At 41.4% G+C, this 23,277-nt stretch overlaps 1 protein-coding gene across 1 annotated transcript in view; it reads left to right on the plus strand.

Moving 5' to 3' along the window:
* The window catches only part of NPHP3 (nephrocystin 3), a 51,058-nt gene that overhangs the window by 7,194 nt on the left and 20,587 nt on the right, over positions 1–23,277 (plus strand). Inside the window, exons 5-16 of the mRNA XM_014578611.4 lie at positions 1,144–1,277; positions 1,543–1,703; positions 4,699–4,846; positions 6,282–6,356; positions 7,357–7,536; positions 11,119–11,222; positions 12,271–12,385; positions 13,449–13,592; positions 14,102–14,199; positions 14,685–14,787; positions 15,409–15,491; positions 21,506–21,644. Coding sequence (XP_014434097.3) covers positions 1,144–1,277; positions 1,543–1,703; positions 4,699–4,846; positions 6,282–6,356; positions 7,357–7,536; positions 11,119–11,222; positions 12,271–12,385; positions 13,449–13,592; positions 14,102–14,199; positions 14,685–14,787; positions 15,409–15,491; positions 21,506–21,644 — 1,484 coding nt within the window. The remainder of the gene's footprint in view (positions 1–1,143; positions 1,278–1,542; positions 1,704–4,698; positions 4,847–6,281; positions 6,357–7,356; positions 7,537–11,118; positions 11,223–12,270; positions 12,386–13,448; positions 13,593–14,101; positions 14,200–14,684; positions 14,788–15,408; positions 15,492–21,505; positions 21,645–23,277) is intronic.

Below are 23,277 nucleotides of genomic sequence, written 5' to 3' on the forward strand. Positions count from 1 at the left end.
CCCCTACCCTGAAGGACCCAAGAAATGCAGGGTAAGTCTGCTAGTAATAGGTATATCAAATAGCATTTCATTGCATGGGGAGTCAAGAACAGGCTTTAGATAACTCTGCTTTGAATAATGTAACCAAGAAAAATGTATTTTAAATGTGATTTATTTTAGCCTAACAGAGTCCCTGTATCTTGTCCAGCCCCACTGGCACTCCCTGGTCCAGGGGATGAAGCTGGGGCCCCACATGCTGGTGCTACTGGTGCTTCCTGACCCACAAGGACATGCTGGGCAGCTCCATCAGTGCCAGGGGTGGGGGGCGTGGGCTGTGGCTCCTCCAGGGGGCAGGCAGGGGGGAGGGGTTTGGAGAAGGAAGGCCACTTACGTGGTCTGGTGACTGGCAATATGGCAAGCCCGGCCCCAGCTGGCCACTCTCTTCCTTGCGGTACTGCTTCCCTGTCGTCACTCTGCAGTATAGCTGTCTACTATGCTCACTGCCCTCAGTGGTCATTGCAGAGCATAAGCATCCCTCTGATCCAATCCCACCCTTGCCATGTTATGGAAAGCTATGGAATTCCAGGCACATCCCATTGTCCTGCCACAACCAAACCCTGGCCTTGGTTTAAATCAGGATAAGAGGAAGGTGTCTTACCAAATTTAATGGCCCTAGCTCTTAACTGCTTAGGAGGAGTTCTCGAATGGACAGACTCACGGACTAACAGACACACAAACTCTCTAATATAGATATATAGACACACAATTAATTTAGAAGCAACAATATTTTGCTCAGTTACGCATCTAATTACATGGACATCTATATTACTCCTATTAGAGAACTTAATGTTTTTGTATGGCAGCCATCAACTTGACATTTTCATTAAGTTTCACAAACATTTATTTTAAAAGAAACATGATAAGAGGTATATAACGTGAATATATTTGGCATTCTGCTATTTTGTTTTGCTAACTTCTATAATTTTGCACAGTATTTAAAGCTAAATTTTAATTTATATCTGAAGTATTTTGTGATGTATTCATTTTATATTCTCTATAAAATGTATTTTATTACTTCTTTAGGGTGTAAAAAGATAACATTGATGCAAACTGTTATACAGTGTACAAAATAATGAGATGTATGTCTTTGTATTTTTTTTGCAGATGACTGGGATGCAGCTATTGCGAGTTTATTGCAGGTCACTCCACTGTTTTCTCACTCTCTGTGGAGTAACACTGTCAGGTGCTATCTCATTAATACAGATGAGACTCAACCTGAAGTGGACATCTTCATTAGGGTGAGAACCATACAAAAGTTATGTTATTTGATCATTAATTTAAGATTCTCTATTTTTCTCCTCTTGATGCTTGTTCCTGAAATCTCTGTGGTAGTTCTTAAAAGGCTTAGGGGGCAGATCTTGATCCCATTGAAATCAATGGGAGTTTTTTTAAAGATTTCAGTGGAAGAAAGTTTATATTGAAAAGAAATTAGGGCTTACTGATAGGTCCTTATTAAAATGCATAATTAATAATAAAGGTCAGTTTATTTAAATTTCCTTTCAGAACTACTCACCAAAGCTTCAAAGAATATGTGAAACCATGGGGTACTTCTTTCAAGTAGTTCATTTTCCAGGAGAAAATGGAAATTATTTCCAGGCTGTGAGAAAATGGGAAATTGAGAAAAGTTCCTTAGTCATTTTGTTCATCCATTTAACTTTGCCAAGGTAAGTTAATAGTTTTTCAGATGGACAAAGTAAACTCATAATTTATGTAGAGTACATAGCTTATTAACATGTATGTGATGTTCCACTTACAGCATTTCTTCTAAAAAATCTTCCTTCAGATTTCAGATTTTCTAGCACAGTTATGATAGCGCCACTGCTTCATGAAGTTTCCCTGTTTCTGTGGCTCTAGAGTCTGTGAAAATACAACATAACATAGCCATCATAATATGTAAATGTCTTGCTTTCCAAGAACAGCTGTCTGCTGCTCACAGTGATAGAATCATAGAATATTGACAGGGCGTGTGTGAACATCTGTGTGTTTTATTTGCTTCTCTTATCTATTCACCTGCCTATATTACATTTGTTTTATTTAGTCACATATTCTTTTTGAGTGTCTAACTAGAGATGTGAATGTTTAACCGGTAAGCCTCACCCTGTTGCAGCTCCGCGGGGTCCTGCCATGGACAGGAGCTGCTCTGGCCTCACTGGAGCAGCCCCTCCTCGTGCTCTCTCCTTTAATGGGTTAACTGGTTAAACAAAATATTTAACAGGTTAACCAATTACAGTGGAGTCCGGATTAACCGACACCCGGTTATCCGACCCTGCAGCTCCCGGGGTCGGATAGGAACAGCTGACATCCCCCGCAGGAGCAGCATCAGTTGTTCTCTTGCTCTCTAGGAGAAGAAGAAGCTGCTGCTGCTGCTGCTGCTGCTGCTGCTGCTGCTGCTGGGACGCTTCCAGGCAGGAGCGTCAGCAGCAGCAGCAGCAGCTTCTCCTAGAGAGCAAGGGAACAGCTGATGCCACTCTTGCCTGGAAGTGTCCAGGCAGGAGCAGCAGCAGCTGCTCCTAGAGAGCAACTGAACAGCTGATGCTGCTCTGCAGGGACTTCGTCCCCAGCAGGAGCGGCATCAGCTGTTCCATTGCTCTGTAGAGTAGAGTCTGTATCATCTGATGTATTCAGTAATCCGACCATGTGTTGGTCCCGTTTAGGTCGGATGATAGGGACTCTACTGTAAATGGGATTCTTCATTCCTATTTCTAACTTATTTCTAGGTAAATGTTCTGGCACTTCAATTCAATGTCTTATCTTAGCCTATTGTTATAAAACATCATCAATTTAGTAAATTGTCACAACTGATAATGCAGTCATTTCTATTTGTACAATGGATAATTGGTTGTCTTATTAGACAAAAAAACCCCAATTTTCTAAACCAAAAGTATCGATTGAACATTAATGTTACAATTCAATTATGATTGTTTCTATTTTGCAGGTTGGATTTTTTTTTCTTTTTGGGTATGTATCATGAAGGAGGAAGGAAAGAGGGATTATTTAGTATTTTGATTTCTAATAGGCAAAAAGTCATTTGTCCTGATACAGTTGAACAGCCATTTTGATAATCTCTGTCAGAATATTGCCTGGTACATAACCCTATCAGGAAGGAACCAGCAACAGTCTAGATTTTGGCCTGTTAATCTAACATGACATTAAGTTTCTGAAGTTTAGCTTCCTTTGGAGTTGAGCGAGGCTTGGGGAAGAAAACTGGGAGATGAATAAATTGATTCATATGGAACTCTGTCAGCTTTGGTCAGAAACCTGGGATGAGGCTTCTCTAGCTTTTTGTCTGCTTGGAGAAGGAGCAACATATAGCGTATCACTCAGGAATGAGTCCCTCTCCTAAACAAAACAAAACAAAAGGTACCTACGGTGTCTGTTATGTGCCCTCGAAATGTCACACAAGCACATTTTTTTCCTTTTGCCATTTTGCTCACAACACTGTTGGGTTGTGGGGATGTCTAGCCTCTAAACTAAATATCTGACTAAAAACTAAAACAGTTTTTTGATAATGGGCAAAAAAGCTAATTAATAACTTGCTAATTGACATTACTGCTAACTAATGCAAGCAAGTGTGCAAAGAAGCAGGCTGGCAAAGACACTGCAGGGGTTATTTCTCGCTAGCACGAGAAGGTAGAAAAATACTGAGGAAAAATTGGGTCTGCTTTGTCCTTTATGACCTTAAAGGGGTGTTTGTGTGCGGGAGGGGGATAGAGGATACAAAGACATTGAGAGCGTTTTGGGTCCTACTGATGTTGCTAGCCAAAATAATCTAATCTTGAATGCATGTGCACCAAGAGTGGAATCCATGTGGACAATATATCTTAGGGTACGTCTAGACTACAGGGTTTTGTCGACAGAAGTTTTGTCGACAGATACTGTCGACAAAACTTCTGTCGACATAGAGCGTCTAGACTACATTCAGTTCTGTCGACAAAACTCTGTAGTCTAGACACACCCTTAGAGAAGAATGAGAGACTTCTGATAACAATTTATACAGTTTCTTGTACAAAAAGTGAGATTAAGATTGTAATGCCTCATGTGGGGAAGATTACACCTGTAAGCTTGTTTGTCTCCCTTGAGGCTGGCCCTACATGTAGCATAATAGAACTTTCAGGAATAAAGATAGATATTCCTTCATACACTCACAAGTACAGTGCACTATCCAGATTCAAGTTGAGAGTGTAATTTGTCCTTTTTGATGAACCTTAACTAAGGGATTGGTCCTATTTCCAATGAAGACAAAGGGAGTTTTCCTTTTGATGTTAAGGAGCAGGATAGGGCATTTAAATAAGTAATGGCAGTATATCAATATATTTGACATGTTAATAATGTCTTGTGTCTCTGAAAAGCTAATGTAGATGATTACTCTGTTTAATATGCAAAGGTTTGTAGAAAACAGACTTCTTTTACATTAAAAAAAAATCATGTATAAACCTGCTGCTGAAAGAGCCTTAATATCAGTGGTACAATTAGCAACAAGAGAACTTTTCTCCATGTTCTTGGCCCAGATTTTGGATATCTTCTGTTTCAGTGTCTAGATGCCTCTACGGTAAAAGGCATGCCCTTTCGATTAGATTTTTGCAGTGAAACCCATCATTGGAATTTGTGTTGATTGAACTGTTGACTGAAACAATGTAATATAGCTGATTTCCAATCTAGCTGTTTGCTGGAGGACTGTGAAGAAGCCTTATTGAAAAATCCTGAAGGAAAGCCCCGGCTGATTTACCGCAGAATAGAAGATGGTAAAGTCAGCTCAGACCCCGTCCATCAGTTAACTGAGCAAGCTTGTTATATGAACAAAGCAAAGGTACTACATGTAGAAGGTTATGTTTCAGAGTTTTGCTGTTTTCTTGTTTTGTAGCATAACACTTGTAACATCAGTTATAATGAGAAATTGCATGACACATCCTTTGTTATGAACGTTTATTGTGAACCAGTGTATGGTGTTGAATTTTATGAAATAGTTTTTAAAAATTGAGCACTGCACTTGTACAAAACTTGAACAGAGTTTTATTCTTCTCTGTGCAGTGGGGTGCAGCTGAGCAGAATTTGGCTGTAACTGTCTTACAGAATCCTTATGAATAAATCCTATAAGATTTAATGAAAAAGCTTTTCTATATTATTTTGGATTATACTCTGGGAAAAACAACCCTGCTTCAGAATTCTTTGGAATGATTTAAAAAAATGTATATACAAGGGGCATTCTCTGTTTAAACTCTATACTATACATGTAATTCCCATAGAATACCATTCCATATATATATATATGCTAAATTCCTATTCATTTTACAAGACTTTCCTATTAGAGAAATAATCTAGCTGCATTATTAATGATACATTTTCCATATTGCTTTTTTGGATATCATCAAAACAAAGGAACTCTGACTCAAAGTTCCTTCCTCCCCCTGCCTGCTACTCCTGCTACTCAAATAAGGAAGAGGACAACAAGCAGTAATCCCATAAAACATACAAGGGATTCCAGGCTGTCCTTAAACACACTCTCCTGGCAGCCATCGTCCCATAGAAGCTAATTTCTTCTTATAAGCACCTTTATTAGCACTGAAATGCAGCTGCCTTAATAAATCATTCTCCAGATGTCCTCTTTTTGTTTCCCTGAATTAAGAGAGGAAGCCTTCTAGATCCTAACTCAGCCTGAAGCCTTCCTATCCACTGCCAAGGTAGATTTGGTGAGGTGGAAACATCTCATTTTTAAATGAAATTCAATCTTACAGTGCCAGAGGATAAGCCTCCAAAGAATTTTTCATTTTGAAAAGTGGCAAATGTTCTGGAAAGAATATAGGCTTTAGATATGTTTTATATTACTGCCTGAGGGTAATGTCTACACTACAGAGTTTTGTTGGAAAAAAACAGCTGTTTTTCTGACAAAACCTGAGTTACATCCACACTGCATCCACGTATCGGAAAAAGGTGTGTGTGGATGGTGAAGAGGGAATTCTTTCAAAAGAAGAGGAAAGTGCACAGGTGCCCTAGTGGCCACTCCGTCCATAATAATCACAGCTTAAATGCAGTATTCAGCGTGGATGCTATCTTTCGAAAAAGCAGATCGTGTTTTCGATGCGCTTTTGTGTGTGCATGCTCTCTTTCGGAAGAAGTTTTTTCGGAAGATCTCTTCTGGAAAAGCTTCTTCCAAAAGAAGCCTGCAGTCTAGAAATAGCCTAACTGCATTTGCATTTAATAGTCGATCCCAGAGTTGCTTCACATTTTGTCATTATTTTTTTCAGCTCATTGATCACATGGGAGGAGTGGAAGAAGGAGTGTGTGAAATCTATAATTGTGTGGAAAAGATCATTAAACAGGTAGAGTACATGATGCAGTGTATTCCAAATGAGAGGCTGCTTTGCGTATTCCTGCTTACAGTTTGAATGATAGAAACTTAATTGTTGTTAGCATATCAGTGCCCCTTAGTAAAAAGGTTTCAGGAATGGGCAGTGCCATCCATAGCTTTCCAAAATTACCATATTGCCAGTACTCTGCAAGCACTGTAGTAAATCAGTATATTTAATAATCTGTATTGTAAATAAGTGATGTTTTGTCATAATAATGTTGAAACATACAGAGGCCTTTGAATTAATAACTGGAAGTAAGGAAAGCCACAACTGAGTAAAATAAGAGCTGTGCTATTGTAGGCCACCTCCATCATAGGAAAACTAAAAGTAGCTTCTTGAGATTCAATATAAAACATCTCTAGAACTCGTTTGGTCACATTTTCTGCTGGTGTAAATGGGCAACGATCCGTTAACAGAATTCTTTCATCTACCCCAGCATTGTTACCTAAAGCGGCAAGGGAAATAGTGCATACAAACTGTTTCATCTGATTCATGTCAACACTGTAACAGGCCATACCATAGAGCAGTGTTTCTCAACCTTTTTTATAAAGTACTCCTTTTAAAAATAAAATAAAATTAGAAGTACCCCCAATACCTACAGTTTTCAGACACACAATTTTTTTTTCTACTATTGCAACACATTTGTTTAAACAACGTAATCGTACCTGGCCGGGCGATGACATTTTTGCATGTGAAAAGTGTAAAAATAATAAAGCGCTGTAAAACTTAAAACAAAAATTCAGTGTTCTCCAAATTTCAGCTGTGTTGATGTACCCCCCCAGACTTCTCTCGAGTACCACTGAGGGTACTCAGACCACTGTTTAAGACACACTGCCATAGAGAATACATTTTGTGCCAAAAATCACATGCAAAAGTTGTCCTTTGCTTAGTTGAAAGAATGTAGGGCTGGGACAGCATATACTTTTAAGGAATAAGTTACAGTGTTTCCATGTGGTTGTTACTTACATAGGATATATTGGGCTGTGAAAGTTCAGAAGTAGAAGGCAAGGATCTGGGTAGTAAAGAGGATTCCACTGCCCCGGAAGAGGAAGTGTTTGGAGATGTACTGTGGGATGCACACGATGAACAAGAACAGATGGAAGCTTTCCAACAGGCATCTCATTCAACATGTGAATTAGGATTTGAAAAAGTAAGCAGGTAGAAATGCCTATTGATTAAGGGAAATAAATGTGTGTCTGTTTCATGTGCAGCAGTGTTTGAGAACAACTGTGGTGCTTTTACACCTTAGGCTAGAGGGGAAAATAGGTGCATTTAGTTTCTGGAACAATGCCAGTTATGTCTGTGCTAAAGTGTCATTGATGAAGAAGTGGCCTCTGTTTCTCCGTTGACAGAAAAGTGGCCATAATAGCATGCCAGCTAGATATAAGGGGTACTTTTAGAAGGTGATTGACGCACCATACTTTGAAGTCAAAAGGCTTCAAACAGCTTTTTTTAAGCAAATGAAAGTCCTATCTTAATACACAAATTTAGGTTTGTTGGAATTGTATAATGAAAAGACTAACACGTAGTCCCACAATCTTAACGTATCTGAGCCTGTATGTGAGAGACATGGTAAAATTAAAAATAAGGGGTACTGAAATGCTCAATACTTCCTGAAGTGCCTCACCTGTAAGCCCTTATAAAACTAGTGGTGTCAAAACCAGATACACGTAGAAAAGACTGAATTAATATATCTAGAGGTATCTGTGAAAAGTGCCTCTGGTGTGGAATTACGTTGCTGATTGACTAAGTCAGCGTGCATTCATCTGGTGCTGGGCTTCCTCGGAGAACTGGCTGACAATGCATGCTTGCCCCTCTTGGAGCTGCAGAGTACATATGTACAGAGCAGAGACAGAGGGGCAAAAGTGGTTTTAAGCCATCATTTTGTCCCTGGGATTCTGGGTTGACTTGGAGCCAAAATGGCCCATGCTTTAACTTAGGAAGTTCAGGGAACTGCTCTAATTTAAAGCAGCTTTCCCTAAGATGCCTTTGAGCTAGGAATGTAAAATCTCATTTAATTAGTTAGACAGGTTAAACATTAAGTTTAACCAATTAACCAATTAAAAGGGAGGGTATAGGGGCTGGGTATAGGGGCTGCCACTGGGTATAGGGGCTGCTCCAGACTGACTGGAGCGCTCCCCATACATGTTAGGCCCTGAAGGGCTGGAGCAGCCCCCTGCCTAAGATGGATAAGGGGCTGCTGCAGCCCCCACTGGTTAACTGGTTAACTACTAACATCCCTACTTTGAGCAACTTTGTTACCTGGAGCTTCTCAAAATGGCTGTTGTACCATGCACTATGACCTCACCCCCTGTTCTGGGACTTGCAAGTGGTTTTGTGTTAGACTTGGTCTACCCACAATTTTTATATTGATTGAACTGTTTTGGTTAAGGTTTGCTTTTTTTCCCCTTAAATAGTTAGATCAATGTAACCCCTAATTATAGCAACATAAAGCTGTCTTATACCAGAGCAGCTGTTCTTCTACTCTTTACAGGAATAAGCAACACCAGATACCTATAACTGCATTCACACCAAGGAGTTGTACAACTTTAACATCAGATGGGAATAATTAGTAGTACAATTTCTTTGTGTAGATAAGATCTAAGTGAGCCGTCAACTGTGCGGTGCCTGTACTGAGGGAACCGCTGACTTAGGGGCTTTTATGGGTCCTCTACACTAGCAGTTCTCAAAGTGTAGGTTGAGACCCTAAAAAGCATTGGAACCCCATTTTAATGGGGTTTCCAATGCTGGCTTAGATTTTCTAGGGCCCAGGGCTAAAACTGAAGCCTGAGCTCTACCACCCAGGGCCGAAGCTAAGGTAAAAAGGCTTCAGGCCTGGGCATTGTGCCTCCGGTTACAGTCCCCTTGCCTGTATCTGATGCTCTTGGGCTTTAGCTTTGCTCCCGTGATTGCCTCACCCAGGGCAGTGGGCTTGGGTAAGCTCAGGCTTCAGTCTCCTCTTCTGGGGTCATGTAGTAAGTTTTTTTTGTCAGAAAGGGGTCGCAGTGCAATGAAGTTTGAGAACCTCCTGGCCTACACTGCCACAGCAGCATTCAGGCTGTAGTGGAAGGGAATCTCTTCCACGGGGTTTTGGCATGCAAAAATGTAATGGTAGGGATGAATGTGGGGAGATAGTCCTGGAAAACTGTCCATTTCCCATTATAGATTGAGTCCCTTACATTACTAGCAGACCTAACACTGTCTGACCTGCTGCCTCCAATAGAGATGAAAACTGGAAGAGAGAAGTTTAAATGCTGTTTTTCCAGCAAATTTGTCTAATTTATTTTAGAAATGGAAATTAAAAAGTTACATAGAGATGATTCCTTTTCTTGGAATTGTAAGGAATGTGCTCTGCTATTCTTCATATTATTCTGCACCTCTGGCTCTGTAATAATTTGTAGCTTTTAAAAATAGCCAGTTCCATATGATCAAGTCTAACTGCTTATAGAAATAGGTGGCATGGAATATTAGAGTACTATCTTTTTGTCCTTGGCTATCTGTCATAATTACTTATGTGTGGCCTCCATCAATATAATATCTGAGTGCCTGTATTTATCTCAAAACACCCTGTGTGGCAGTGCTATTTTCCCCATTTTAGAGATGGGTAACTGAGAGAGGCTGAGTGACTTGCCCAAGGTGTCACAGAAGTCTTGGCACAGCAGAGAATTAAACCTATGGGCTTCGTCTAGACTGGCATGATTTTCCGGAAATGCTTTTAACGGAAAAGTTTTCCGTTAAAAGCATTTTCGGAACAGAGCGTCTAGAATGGCACGGACGCTTTTCCGCAAAAGCACTTTTTGTGGAAAAGCGTCCATGGCCAATCTAGACGTGCTTTTGCGCAAAAAAGCCTCGATCGCCATTTTCGCGATCGGGGCTTTTTTGCGGAAAACAAATCTCAGCTGTCTACACTGGCCCTTTTGCGCAAAAGTTTTGCGCAAAAGGGACTTTTGCTCGAACGGAGCAGCATAATATTTCCGCAAAAAGCACTGATTTCTTACAGTAGGAAGTCAGTGCTTTTGCGGAAATTCAAGCGGCCAGTGTAGACGGCTGGCAAGTTTTTCCGGAAAAGCGGCTGATTTTCCGGAAAAACTGGCCAGTCTAGACACAGCCATGCAGTAACTACTGGACCATCCTTCCTTTCTTGGAGATCTACATTCACATTTGCCTTGTCACATGTCAAAATGAATTTTTGTCTCACTCTCGTCCCTAATGGACATTTGCTCACCTCATTACAACACAATAATTTAGTCCAGTTGGCAATACATTTTTCATGAAACCCGAGTCTGGAGGGCAACTGGGATCTGGCTGGCCAAAGTTGCAGAATGATAGCAGAGTTGCAGGGGGAATTATATGCTTCCTTGTACTTGATCTTCCTCTACTAGTGACACTAGTCATTCACATTTACTAGTACTACAAATTCATGCCAAATTAATTTTTAAAAATTATTTTCTACTTTTAAACTTTTATGGAAGAGGTATTAAATTGTAGTTTTTAGTTATTATAGCACTTTCCATTGTTCCTTTCCCATTTAAAAAAAAAAAAAGCAAAAACAAAACCATTTTGTCTCTATATCCATGTATTTTGTTTTATAGTCTCCTTGAACTCCATGGGAGTAAACATTCCTAAAGTTAAGGGTGTGTTTCAGTATTTGAATTAATCAATATATGAATTAATCAGTATGTGTATTTCTTTAATACAGGGGCCCTTGTAACTTGAATTGTTGTGTTTGCAGTATTATGAACGTCTAAATGATCTAGTGGCAGCCCCAGCACCTATCCCACCTCTTCTTGTGTCTGGAGGACCGGGCTCTGGCAAATCCCTTCTCCTATCAAAATGGTATGTTTTAAATGGTTAATATATTGTAAAACTGTACCTGAAACAAGACTAGCACAATATCAGATTGGTAGCTGGAGAAACCAACATTAGAAAATACTGAAAGTTCCAAAAGCAACCCTGTAAAGTTTAGTTCTCTTTTTATTAACACTTGAATAGTTATTCCCCTTTTTAGTAACCAGTTACAGCCCAGAGGGGACAGTGCCATGGAGAATCCTTACAGAAGAATCAGTTCATTGTTCTGAAAGTGAGGGGTGTGAGGTCACAAAGAAATGCTTCACTTCGGTTAAATTCCCCCATTGAGGTACATGGAAATGGGAATCCAAACCCAGAAACATATTGCAGAAGTGTATCTTATAGTCACTTATGATCTATGCTTGAACCTGCAGCCATAAAATAAATTGGCAGAATTCAGATTAGTAACATTTGAAAGCTGATGCCACCAGATCACTTATTACCCTTCTCTTCCCTTCCCCAAGCAATGTAGTGGATGTGTCCACTCTAGTCCAGTGTTTCTCAAAGTGTTCTGGGGGCCCGCTTTGGGAACGCTGCTGTAGGGTCATTTTGTTTACCTAAGGGTTAGTAGCCATGGAGCCTTTGGCTCGCATTGGGTACAGTTTGCTGTTTCCAGCCCAGGGGGAGCCACAGGAAGCAGCAGCCGGGGCCACGCCACTTCCAACAGCTCCCCTTGTTTGGAAATGGCGAACCAGAGCCAATGGCAGCCACAAGGCTCTGTGGCTTTTCCCCCAATAGGTAAATAAAGCGGTGCAGGCCCACTAGCGGCTTTCCCAAAGCAAGCTCACGGAGCACTTTGAGAAACACTGCTCTAGTCCAATGGAGACCAAAAATGAAAATTCAGATGTAAAATATTTTATTATGGATGATAAATTGTCTGACTTATTTTATTATGTATATACTGCACATGCCAAACTAAGATGTATAATTTTACAATTGACAAATCTACGATAATAATTATTGGAAATAAGAATATATTTGCAAAATGTGAGCTATTTGAAATGTGTGTGTATGTGTGGGTTTTTTGCCTCATTAGGATTCAACTGCAACAGAAGCATTCACCAAACACACTAATTCTCTATCATTTTGTTGGGAGGCCCATGTCTACCAGTTCAGAATCCGCACTAATAATCAAACGACTTACTTTAAAGGTACTCTTGTTATTGTTTAGTATGTGTAGCATTATTATTTTGTGTGTGTATGAATCTATTTTAAAAGTTCTCATGGACCTATCTGTGCCAAATCACAGAGATTCAGATGATGATTTATAGAACCTTGCACGGATACAAATTTTTATATCCACATCTGTATCCACAAAAATGAACCGTGGATACCCACAGATAAAAGTGGATATCTGCAAATTTGTTGGGATCTAGATACAAAATGTGTATCTGCATCTGCAATCACATCCACAAAAATGAGCCATGGATGCAGATACCTGTGGATAAAAAGCAGATATCTGTGAATTTGAAGGGCTGTGATGATTTACTCTATTTTGTTGAGTTGATCATCGATAAGGAATTTTTAAAAATGTCATCTCTGGAGCTTTTAATAATTACATTATCAATTATTATTCCAGTGGAAAATATTGATTGTTTTATAAAGAAAGCTCTCATAAGCTTTTTTATTGTGTCCTGCCATCTGGCTAAGGAAAGAAGCAGGTGATTTCTATTCTGTTTGTGTACTGAAAAACCTGAAGCTGCATTTGCTAGTTAGACCACACTGTAGCTGGACTATTGCGTTAATATCTTAAATTGTTTTAGAAATACGTGTCTGATATGGGTGGAATAAATTAGGGGTCTGATCTTGCCAGGATCTGAGCTCCTTTTATCTTCAAAAGAGGGCACTCAGGACCTCATAGGACTGAGCCCTTCAGAAAAGTGAAATCAACTCTTTACTGTGTTATTAAAAGCCTGCACATTTTTGTTTATACATTTTCCACCTCTCTTATTCCCAAGGTGGGGGGTTTTTAACCTGATATTGTCCATCTAAAATTAAATACACACCAATTTTTTTAAAAATCCTTCTTTTCTTAAATTTCTTTCTCCTTATATGCAGAGAAGGGAAAACAACTTGTATGGGCTTGGTTGGACTCCTCTTCCCAGAAGTGAATGATGTTGTCCTATGTCCCCCTGTCTCTTTCTGTCCCACTCCCCTAATCTCCTAAGCATTCTTTAAGATGGAGTATTTTTATGCATGTTTATAATTTTGCAGCTCATGCAGCATTCTTGGTTAGTGTCACCTTTAACGCTGGATCCAGCTAAGCTTTTGGAAGAGTTTCCTCGCTGGCTGGAAAAACTTTCTGCTCGTCATCAAGGCAGCATTATCATAATTATTGACTCTATTGACCAAATACAGGTACATTTCCAGCCTGCTTGGCCTTTATAAATGCAAAACAAACTAGAAGTGATATAGCAGCTTAGTAGTGACAGTGAGACAGTAAAACAATAAGCTTGCTATAAGTGAAAATATATAGAAAATAATTTGCTATTTAACTAGATAGATTAATTTATCATTAGTGTTAGCCAAAAAACTTGGTATTTCTGGAATTTGCTAGATGTTGCCTTTTGATCTATCTCATTGCATTATCTACTGAGGGCTCCAAGATTGTGGAATGCTTTGTGGGTTGGGTACATGTGCAGTCGTCAATTGGCAAAACTCTACATGATACTATGCCAACTATGTAAGTTGTCACCACACTGGTGCACAAGAAAGGAGAGTTTGGCTCTTTATCAAAAGCATGGTCCTGAATAATTTTAAAAGAACAGAAGCAATAAGATTGTTCTTACTGGGCTAAACAGTTAATGAGATGATAATAATTTGTTTTTAATCACTTTTGAATTAATTGTCTGAAATTTGTTTTTAAGCAAGCTGAAAAACATATGAAATGGCTGATAGACCCCCTGCCAGTGAATGTGAGGGTGATTGTATCCGTGAATGTGGAAACATGTCCGCAGGCATGGAGGTATGTTGTTCTTTGGAGAGGTTTCAAAATAGCCTGGGTTTGAATATACTTATGGTGTGTGTGTGTGTGTGTGTGTGTGTGTGTGTGTGTGTGTGTGTGTGTGTGTGTGTCTAGATATAGAGATAGAGACAGATATCGATATATATATGTTGCAGAACAAAATCTGCATCTGATTTTGTACCCGATGTAGTCAGTAGGAACTTTGGATTTGGATTTTCCAGACTGCACATATTATAAAGCATATTAAACATTGACATATGCACTTGTGGGCTTCTAGTACTTTGATGTAGTCAGCCATTATAGGGTAAGATTAAAAACAGAATTGTGATTTTGTATTATTAAAATCCTTTAACAGCAAAAGAGTGTAGTTTCAGACTTCTGCATTGATATCTTCTTTTTTTTTCCAATTCAAGTAATTGGATATCTTTTCTTTCACATACTATTTTACTGGAGCTGAATGTAATTTTGTTCTCTCTCACTAAAAGGTTATGGCCAACTCTTCATCTGGAACCACTGAGTTCTAAGGATGTGAAATCTCTCATTAGTGCAGTATGTAGCTGTGCCAATATTAAATTGACCAAAGAACAGGTATGTCTGCTGTAATTCTGTTGAAAGTAATTTACTCTAGTATAAATTTCAATAAAGATGTGGAGAGGTAAAATGAGCTGAGAAACACTTATTTTTGTTAATGTTTCAGAAACAAGAAAAAATGTGTTTTTATTTAGTTAATCATAGCCATTTTACAAAATTCTACTCCAGAACAGGATTTGGTGTAAATATTTTTATCCATAAGCAGATATCGCTAAATTCAAATGGACTAGTATAAATAATGAGTAAGGGACTGATACTTATACCCATCTTTCTGCAGGCATGTCCTCCTGTTTTAGTATAGTATGTATTTGCAGTAAAAATGTGTGGACATGTCCAAGGCAAGCATTTTGAAGCCTATCCATAGAGTCTAATCTTAACAAGGTGCTGATCGTCTCCTGAGATGATCTAGCCCTATTTAATCCTTAACTTGAAAGGAAGCTTCCCACTCCATGTAGGTATCCCACTTCATGGAAAAACGCACAACATTTTGTACACTAATTGTGCTGTCATGATGTGCATTTTTAACATCCACAATCTGTGAGTTAGTGTCAAAATTCTTAACTCTTCAGAGCGCTTAGTATTACATTGGCTTATAATGTTTGTTTAAACTTGTCTTAGGAGAAGAAACTTGAGAAACACTGTCGTTCTGCCACAACTTGCAATGCTTTATATGTCACTCTATTGGGCAAAATGATTGCTAGGTAAGTTGAGATGACCTGCCATTGTGTGAGTCTGTAGTTTTAAGAAATACAAATTGCTTTTATCAGTGTATCAGAAAATGTTCATTTGAAACTGAATTATTCTTTGTTCAGATTAAACTGTTTTAGCAGAAGAAAATATGAAATTATTTTCCCCATTCAACATTTAAAAAAAAGAAAACAGAGCTATACAGAATTAATGATCTAACCCAAACATTTAGCATCAAAATGGGAATCTCTACCCACTGAACCTGAATAAATGTATATGATCCTCTCCCTGTTATGAATCCAAGGACCAAATCAAGGTCGGTCTCTCTATCCTTTTGTTCCACTGCTCTTTTTGTAGTTGTCAGTCCCCAATTAATATTTGAAAAGGGAATAAAGGAAGCTTTGTGTGTGGGCTTTTGGGTTTACTGATGTACCTGATGCTTAGCAGTGTAGACTATGTCTACAGCAGTGTGCACTGTGGGGATGTAAACTCCAATATCCACTGGTGCTGTGCTGTAAATGACCCATGAGAATGCTGCTGCGAGTGTGAACTAAAAGATCTCTAGTGCATGTTAATGTAGTATTCTTCAAACAAGTCTATGCTAACAGAAACTAAGTACCTTTTTGTTTGTGCAAGCAGTATCTACACAGGATAGTTACAACAGAACATTTCACACCCACGTAGTCTCAACTTTGGGGCCATTATAGATGAACCCATAAGATTTGAAGACCAGAAAAGCGCCACTATAATCTTCTGGTCTCACCTTCTGCACAATACAAGACATAAAATTTCATCTTGTGATTCCTGCAAGTGGAGAGGATTCATGTTTCCTACTGTATCAATGCATATAACTGAGTACAGCAACTTGTGGTTGATCTAGCACATATCGTCTTTAAGACCAGCAATCTGACTTTAGAGACTCTAAGGAAGGATACTTGTAATTGGTGGCTTTACAATTGCTGTTTAATCTTTATTGTTTAACTATTTGCTTTGTAGTTGGTACTGGAGAGACTCCTTATGAATGTATTAAAATAGCAGCATCCCGTTTTACATTTCTGTCTTTTTACATGATACGATGTTCTTATTCTCATTCCATTGCCTGCTTTATTATGATTATTTAATATTAGTTGGTAGATGTGTCCAGGTGTCATGCTTATAAGAAGCACATGGGATCTTTTTCAGAGAAAAAGGCAATACAGTATGCCACATTTATTGAAAGTATAACATGAAAAGCAACATAGCGCATTGTGACGGGACTGGGGCAACCCACACTCAGGCTGAGCCGACCCCTGCCGACTTCCTGGAAGGCAGAGGAGGCCACCCGAGACAGGACGCGGCGCGCAAGCGGCCGGAGCAAGGCTGCCGGTGCACGGCTGCTTTAGGAGGGGGCGGAGGAAAGAGGAGAGAGCACGGAGGGACAGAATGCCATGTCGTCCGTGACGCGATGCATCAGGACGCTCTCAGGGGCGGCGGGTCCATTCAAAAGGACCACCTGTCGCAGAGGAAAGGGATGGACGTGGAGCGGGACAGCAGCGGTGGGAGCCCGGAGCTGGTAAACCCCAGAGCCAGTGCGGACCACCACTAACCTGGCAGAGGACTCCCGGAGCCAGAGGAAGGAGGAGCCGCTTCGGACCCAGTAGGACCCTGAGTCGGGGAAACAGGAGCGAGAGACAGAGACGGGAGTAGGAAGCAGACCAGGGCACGACGGTATTGGCACCCGTGGGCTGACGAGTTTCGGGGAGTCACCCCTTCAGCTGTGTAGTGGGAACGGACCCCTGCACCTAAGGGCCCTGGGCTGGAACCCAGTGGAGAGGGAGGGTCTGGGTCCCTGTACCTCCCCTTGCGAGGGTATATCGGGACAGTGAGACCAGTGCCAAGAAGGCACATCTCTAAGGAACTTCAGAGACCAGTGACTTCAACGCGCAGGTATAGCCCATACAGTACTGTAAAAGATGGTGGAGCAGCCAGACCCACCTCCCGAATGCAGGCTCGGGGCCCAGGATAGTAGCAAAACCGTCACATGTGGTGGAGAATGTGGGTACGATCCCACAGGCAGGGGGCCACACCCAATAAGGAATAAAGTGTTATCTTTGAGCTTTTTGTCAAGACAGGACAATTATTGAACTCACAAACTGTCAGTGTGGAGCCTAATAAATTTCTGGAATGGGTAAGTGAAAGCCAACGCCAGCAACAAAAGCAGCAGTTGCAGTTAATCCAACAGCTGGCGGCCCAATGTCAGGTGCTGCAAAGACTGTTATTGAGGGAACTGGCTGAGCAACAAGATCGCTGGCTGCAGCAATCGAATACCCTGAGGAGAGGAGGTGGCGGACAATGGATTGCTGGGGAAGGAAGCACTAGTGGGAACTTACAGCTACCCTTGTGGCTCTCCAAGTTGGGAGCCGGAGACGACCCAGAGGCATTCCTTACAACTTTTGAGAGTAGCTACAGCCACTCACTGGCCCGAAGACCACTGGGCCGCCCTTATAGCACCTTACCTGTCGGGATCAGCTCAGATGATTTACCATAGCCTGTCAGGCAAAGATGTCCTCCATTACTACAAAGTGAAAGAGGCAATCCTAGACCAGCTCAGGATAACAGCAGAGACCTACCGCCAACGATTCTGGCAGGAACACTTTGCACCAGGGGAGAGACCTCGAGCGGTGGCCCAAAGACTCCGGGAGGTGGCCTGGCATTGGCTGGAGCTGGAGCAAAAGGCAGGTATCCAGGTAGCTGAGGCGATTGTGTTAGAACAATTCATCCAAATTCTGCCCACGGAAGGCCAGAAGTGTGTGTGTAAACACAAACCCACCACCCTTAGTGAGGTGATAGCACTAATGGAGGCCCACCTCGCTGCAGAAGGGATGGAAGAGTTGAGCAGGAAGGAAGCTATGTCGGTAAAGAAGGTAGGGGCTGTCCACCCCAGTTGGAGGAAGGACGGATGGGAGATGCTGGTAATTCCCCGGAGCGGGCAGAGCGACGTGCAAAAACTGGCTCCCATCTGGTTGGGGAAACCGCTCGAAGGACAGACGGAGGAAGGAACAGGGGAAGAGTCTAAAGAAGGAGGAGAGAGGAAAGGACCCACCACATGAGGGGCCCACATGAGGGGCCTGTTATCAGTACAGTCAAGAAGGGCATTTCAGGAGGGAGCGTCCTCTGATGGACTGCATCCTTAGACACTGGGTGGTAATGGGCCTGGCTGGGGATCTGGAAGATGGCACCAGAGTGGTAACTACAGTCCAAATAGATGGGAGACCCGCCAAGGCATTGGTAGACTCCGGGTTGGCACAAACTTTAGTCCGAGATGAGCTAGTACGCAGGAAAAAGATGACGTGGGAGCCGTCTCACATCTCAGACGGATGGCCTAGTGGAAAGATTTAACAAAACATTGAAGGCCATGTTACGGTGCTTTGTGACGGACGACCCTCGGAATTGGGACCAACTACTGCCAGCCCTGCTATTCGCCATCCGGGAAATGCTCCAGGCCTCCACTGGATTTTCCCCTTTTAAATTACCTTATGGATGACAACCCAGGGAAATACTAGACCTACTGAAGGAGGACGGGGAGGAGCAGGCAACCAGATGCCAGGGCACAGTGCAGTACATCATACAGCTGCAAGAAAGGTTATGCCGCCTGGGAGACTTCACAAAGATGAACCTACTAAAGAGCCAAAAGAAGCAAACCCGATATTATGACAGATCTGATAGGGCACGGCAGTTTGAACCGGGAGACCGGGTACTGCTATTGTTGCCCTCTTGAGAGTCGAAGCTGTTAGCAAAATGGCAAGGGCCCTTCGAGGACTACGAAAGGTCGGAGAGGTAGACTACGAGGTGCGTCTCTCTGGGAAAAAGAAAGACACCCAGATCTTCCACGTTAACTTGCTGAAAAAGTGGGTGGCCTGCGAAAGCCTGATGATAGGACATGGTATGGGGAGAATTGCAGATGGTGAGGAAGTGGAGGATCATCGAGGAGTCCAACAGCGAATGGCGTAGCCCCATCGTGTTGGTGCCGAAGCCAGATGGAACAGTGTGCTTTTTGTATCAATTTCTGATGAGTCAACGCAATCTCTAACTTTGATGCGTACCCCATGCCATGAGTAGAGGAGCTGTTAGAGCCCCTGGGTCACGCCCAATACATCTCGACTTTAGATCTGACCAAAGGGTATTGGCAGATCCCCCTATATCCCGACGCCCAAGAAAAGATCGTGTTTTCCACCCCTTTCAGGCTCTACCAATTCATGATGATGCTTTTCGGCTTCTATGGGGTGGCCGCCACATTTCAACGCGTGATGGACAAACTATTGGCACAACACTGGGGCTATGCTGCGGCCTATATAGATGATATCAAAATCTATAGTACCACCTGGGAAGCCCACTTGCAATATCTAGAGGCGATATTGGCCACCCTGGGAGAAGCGGGGTTAACAGCCAACCCAAAAAAATGCCACATTGGACAGCAAGAAGTCTCCTACCTGGGGTATACGGTAGGAAGGGGGAAACGAAAACCCTTACTGAGTAAAATTGAGGCACTCCAAAATTAACCAGCTGTTACCGGAGGTTCGTGCCCGAGTTTGCAATGATAGCCGCCCTGCTAACTGATTTAACAAAACACTCAAGCCCGCTAAAGGTACAATGGACCCCTCAAACGGAGAGAGCTTTCCAAAAGTTGAAAGATCAACTGACACGGGTCCCAGTATTGATTCAACCTAACTTTGAAAAATCTTTCTCCCTACATATAGACGCCTCCAAAGTCAACCTCGGAGCAGTATTGACCCAAGAGAGTCAAGGGGAAGAGCGCCCCATACTGTATGTCAGCCGGAAACTGCTGTCACGAGAACAGAAATATTCAATTATTGAAAAAGAAGCCCTGGCAGTGGTGGGTGGTAGCACTCCTACGATATTACCTGTGGGGCAATAAACTTTGATTAATAACAGATCACGCCCGTTTGGTGTGGTTACAATCGATGAAAGATGCGAACCCACGTATCATGAGGTGGTACTTAGCCTTACAGCCATACTGCTTTGAGGTAGTCCACCAGCCGGGGAAAAATCACCAGAATGCAGATTTCTTTTCAAGGATAGCAGAGAGGGAAGGGGGGGGTGGACCCTTAAAGGGGGAAAAGCATGTGACAGGTCTGGGGCAACCCGCACTCAGGCTGAGCCCACCCCTGCCGGCTTCCCAGAAGGCAGGGGAGGCCGCCCAATACAGGCCGTGGCGCGCAAGTGGCAGGAGTGAGGCCGCTGGCGCATGGCTGCTTTAGGAGGGGGCTAGGGAAAGAGAAGTGAGAGCGGCAGGACAGAACATCGTGTCATCCCTGACGTGGTGCATCAGGATGTTCCCGCCGGCGGCGGGTCCATTCAAAAGGACCGCCCGCCACAGAGGAAGGGGACGGGCGTGGAGCGGGACAGCTGCTAAACCCTGCGGCCAGTGCGGATCACCATCAACCTGGCAGAAGACCCCAAGAGGAAGGAGGAGCTGCTTCGGACCCGGTAGGACCCTGAGTCAGAGAAACAGAAGCAAGAGACAGAGAGTGGATGTTTCCTGGTTATCTTCAAGGTTCCCACTTGATCATCTGTGCATTATGTGATAGCTTTCACACTTACACAGAGCCTCCACTCACACCAAACAATTCTGAAGAGAGTTTCAGACAAAGGATTACTTAGTTACTAGAAGACACAGCTTAGTTTTTAATGCAGACAGTACAACTTAATTTGTAAAGCTAACATGAAGCAAGACCTTGCAGCAAACATTGTCTAATCATAGAAGCATAGAAAAATTTAAGCAAATCATATAGGACTTTTTACTATCATTGTACTTGTATTCTTAGACCAATACTAAAATATTACAGTTTGTCTATACAGGTATTAAGCTCTTTGGGGTCTTAATTCTGCAAAGTGCTTCACACCTTCTGAATCTATTAGGAGCTGAGGGCATTTAGTACCTCACAAGATGAAGCTCTTTAATGGCTTAAATTCATTTTTGGTGTCAAATTTAACATACTGAAAAAGCTCTTCTTGTTCGTTCTCTCAGTGCTGGGAGTGCAGGAAATATTGATGAAATCCTTCAACAGTGTTTCCAGTGTCAAGATACGGTATCATTATACAGACTTGTTTTGCAATTAGTTCAGAAGTCCATGTTGAACGATAAAGATAAACACCTTATGAAAGAGGTAAGGAAACAGTGTAATAGAAACTTTGGAAGACACATGTTGTCTTCCTTCTGGATTAGTTTCTGTGAATTAAATTTTTAAAAGAAGTATTTCTGGGGTGTTGGTGATTCATAGGTTCATAGATTATAAGGCCACTTTTGTGATTATCTCATCTGACCTACAACAGAATACAGGCTACAGGATTTCCTTTATTTCCTATTTGAACTGAAGCAGATCTTTTAGAAAAGCGTCCAATCTGATTTAAAAATTTCCATTGATGGAAGATCCTCTCCAACCCTTGTTAAAGTGTCCCAATTGTTATTCATCCTCACTGTTAAAAATTTGCATCTTATTTCATATGTTGGATTTTGTTTTACTTTTGTCTGCTAGATTGAGGAACCCTCTGTTATCAAAGTTATGTTCTTCATGTAGGTACTTGTAAACTGTGATCAAGTCATCCTTTAACTTTCTCTTTGAAAAACTAAATAGATTGAGCTCCTTAAGACTTTCACTAGGCAGCAGGTTTTCCAGTCCTTTGGTCATTCTTGTGGCTCTTCTCTCCAGTTTATCAACTTTTTTCTTGAACTGTGGACACCAGAACAGGGTGCAATATTCTCGCAGTGCTCACACCAGTGTTACCTATAAAGATAATATAAATACTTCTCCTACTTGATAGTCCCTTCTTTATACAACCAAAGATCACATTAGCCCTTTGCCACAGTGTAGTTCTGGAAGCTTATGTTTGACTGATTGTCCACCATGATGCAAGTTTTTTCAGTCATTGCTTCTCAGGATAGAGCCCCACGTCCTGCAAATATGGCTTGCATTCATTGTTCCTAGATGTGTAACTTTACTTTTAGCCATATTAAAGTACATATTGTTTCGTTATACTCAAGTTTACAAGGCAATCCAGATTATACTGTATGATCTGTTCTTTTTACTCTTTAGCAATTTGGCTAACAGTCTTTGTCATGTGCAAATTTCAACAGAGATGATTTTGTGTTCTCTTTGAGCATTGATAAAAATGTTAAATAGCATGGGGTGAAGGACCAGTTTCTGGGAGATTCCACAAGAAACACCTGCTCAGCAATGATTCTTCATTTACAATTACATTTTTAGATCTATCAGGTAGTTTTTAATCCATGCAGTGTGTGCCAGGTTGGTTTTATTTTATTCTAATTTCTTAATCAAAATGTGCAGTGCCAAGTCAAATGCCTTATAGAAGTCTAAGTATATTATAGCAAAACTATTATCTTTATCATCCACACCTATAATTTAATCAAAATGATATTGTCGCTTTGACAAGATCTGTTCTTCATAAACCCATGTTAAATATTAGATTACCCTTCTTAAATTCTGTATTTATTGAGTCCCATATCATCAGTTCCATTACTTTGTTCTCTTTAACTGTCAAGAGATGGTCTAATATAAAATTCCTGTATGTTGAATGCTACACTTCTTGAGTTAGGAAATGATCATCTATAATTTTAGAAATTCTGAGGATATTGTAGAACTGTCAGCATGAGCCTTTTATCATATGCTTCTCAGATCGAAGTTCCCATAATAGCGTAACTTTTTTTCCTATACTTTATAGACAGATGCTTATGGAGCCAGTCATCCTGTTTTTTTAGTATGATTTGGTGCTCTGTACTAG

Source organism: Pelodiscus sinensis, chromosome 2, assembly GCF_052426305.1.
Source record: "Pelodiscus sinensis isolate ZL-2025 chromosome 2, ASM5242630v1, whole genome shotgun sequence".
Taxonomy (NCBI): Eukaryota; Metazoa; Chordata; order Testudines; family Trionychidae; genus Pelodiscus; species Pelodiscus sinensis.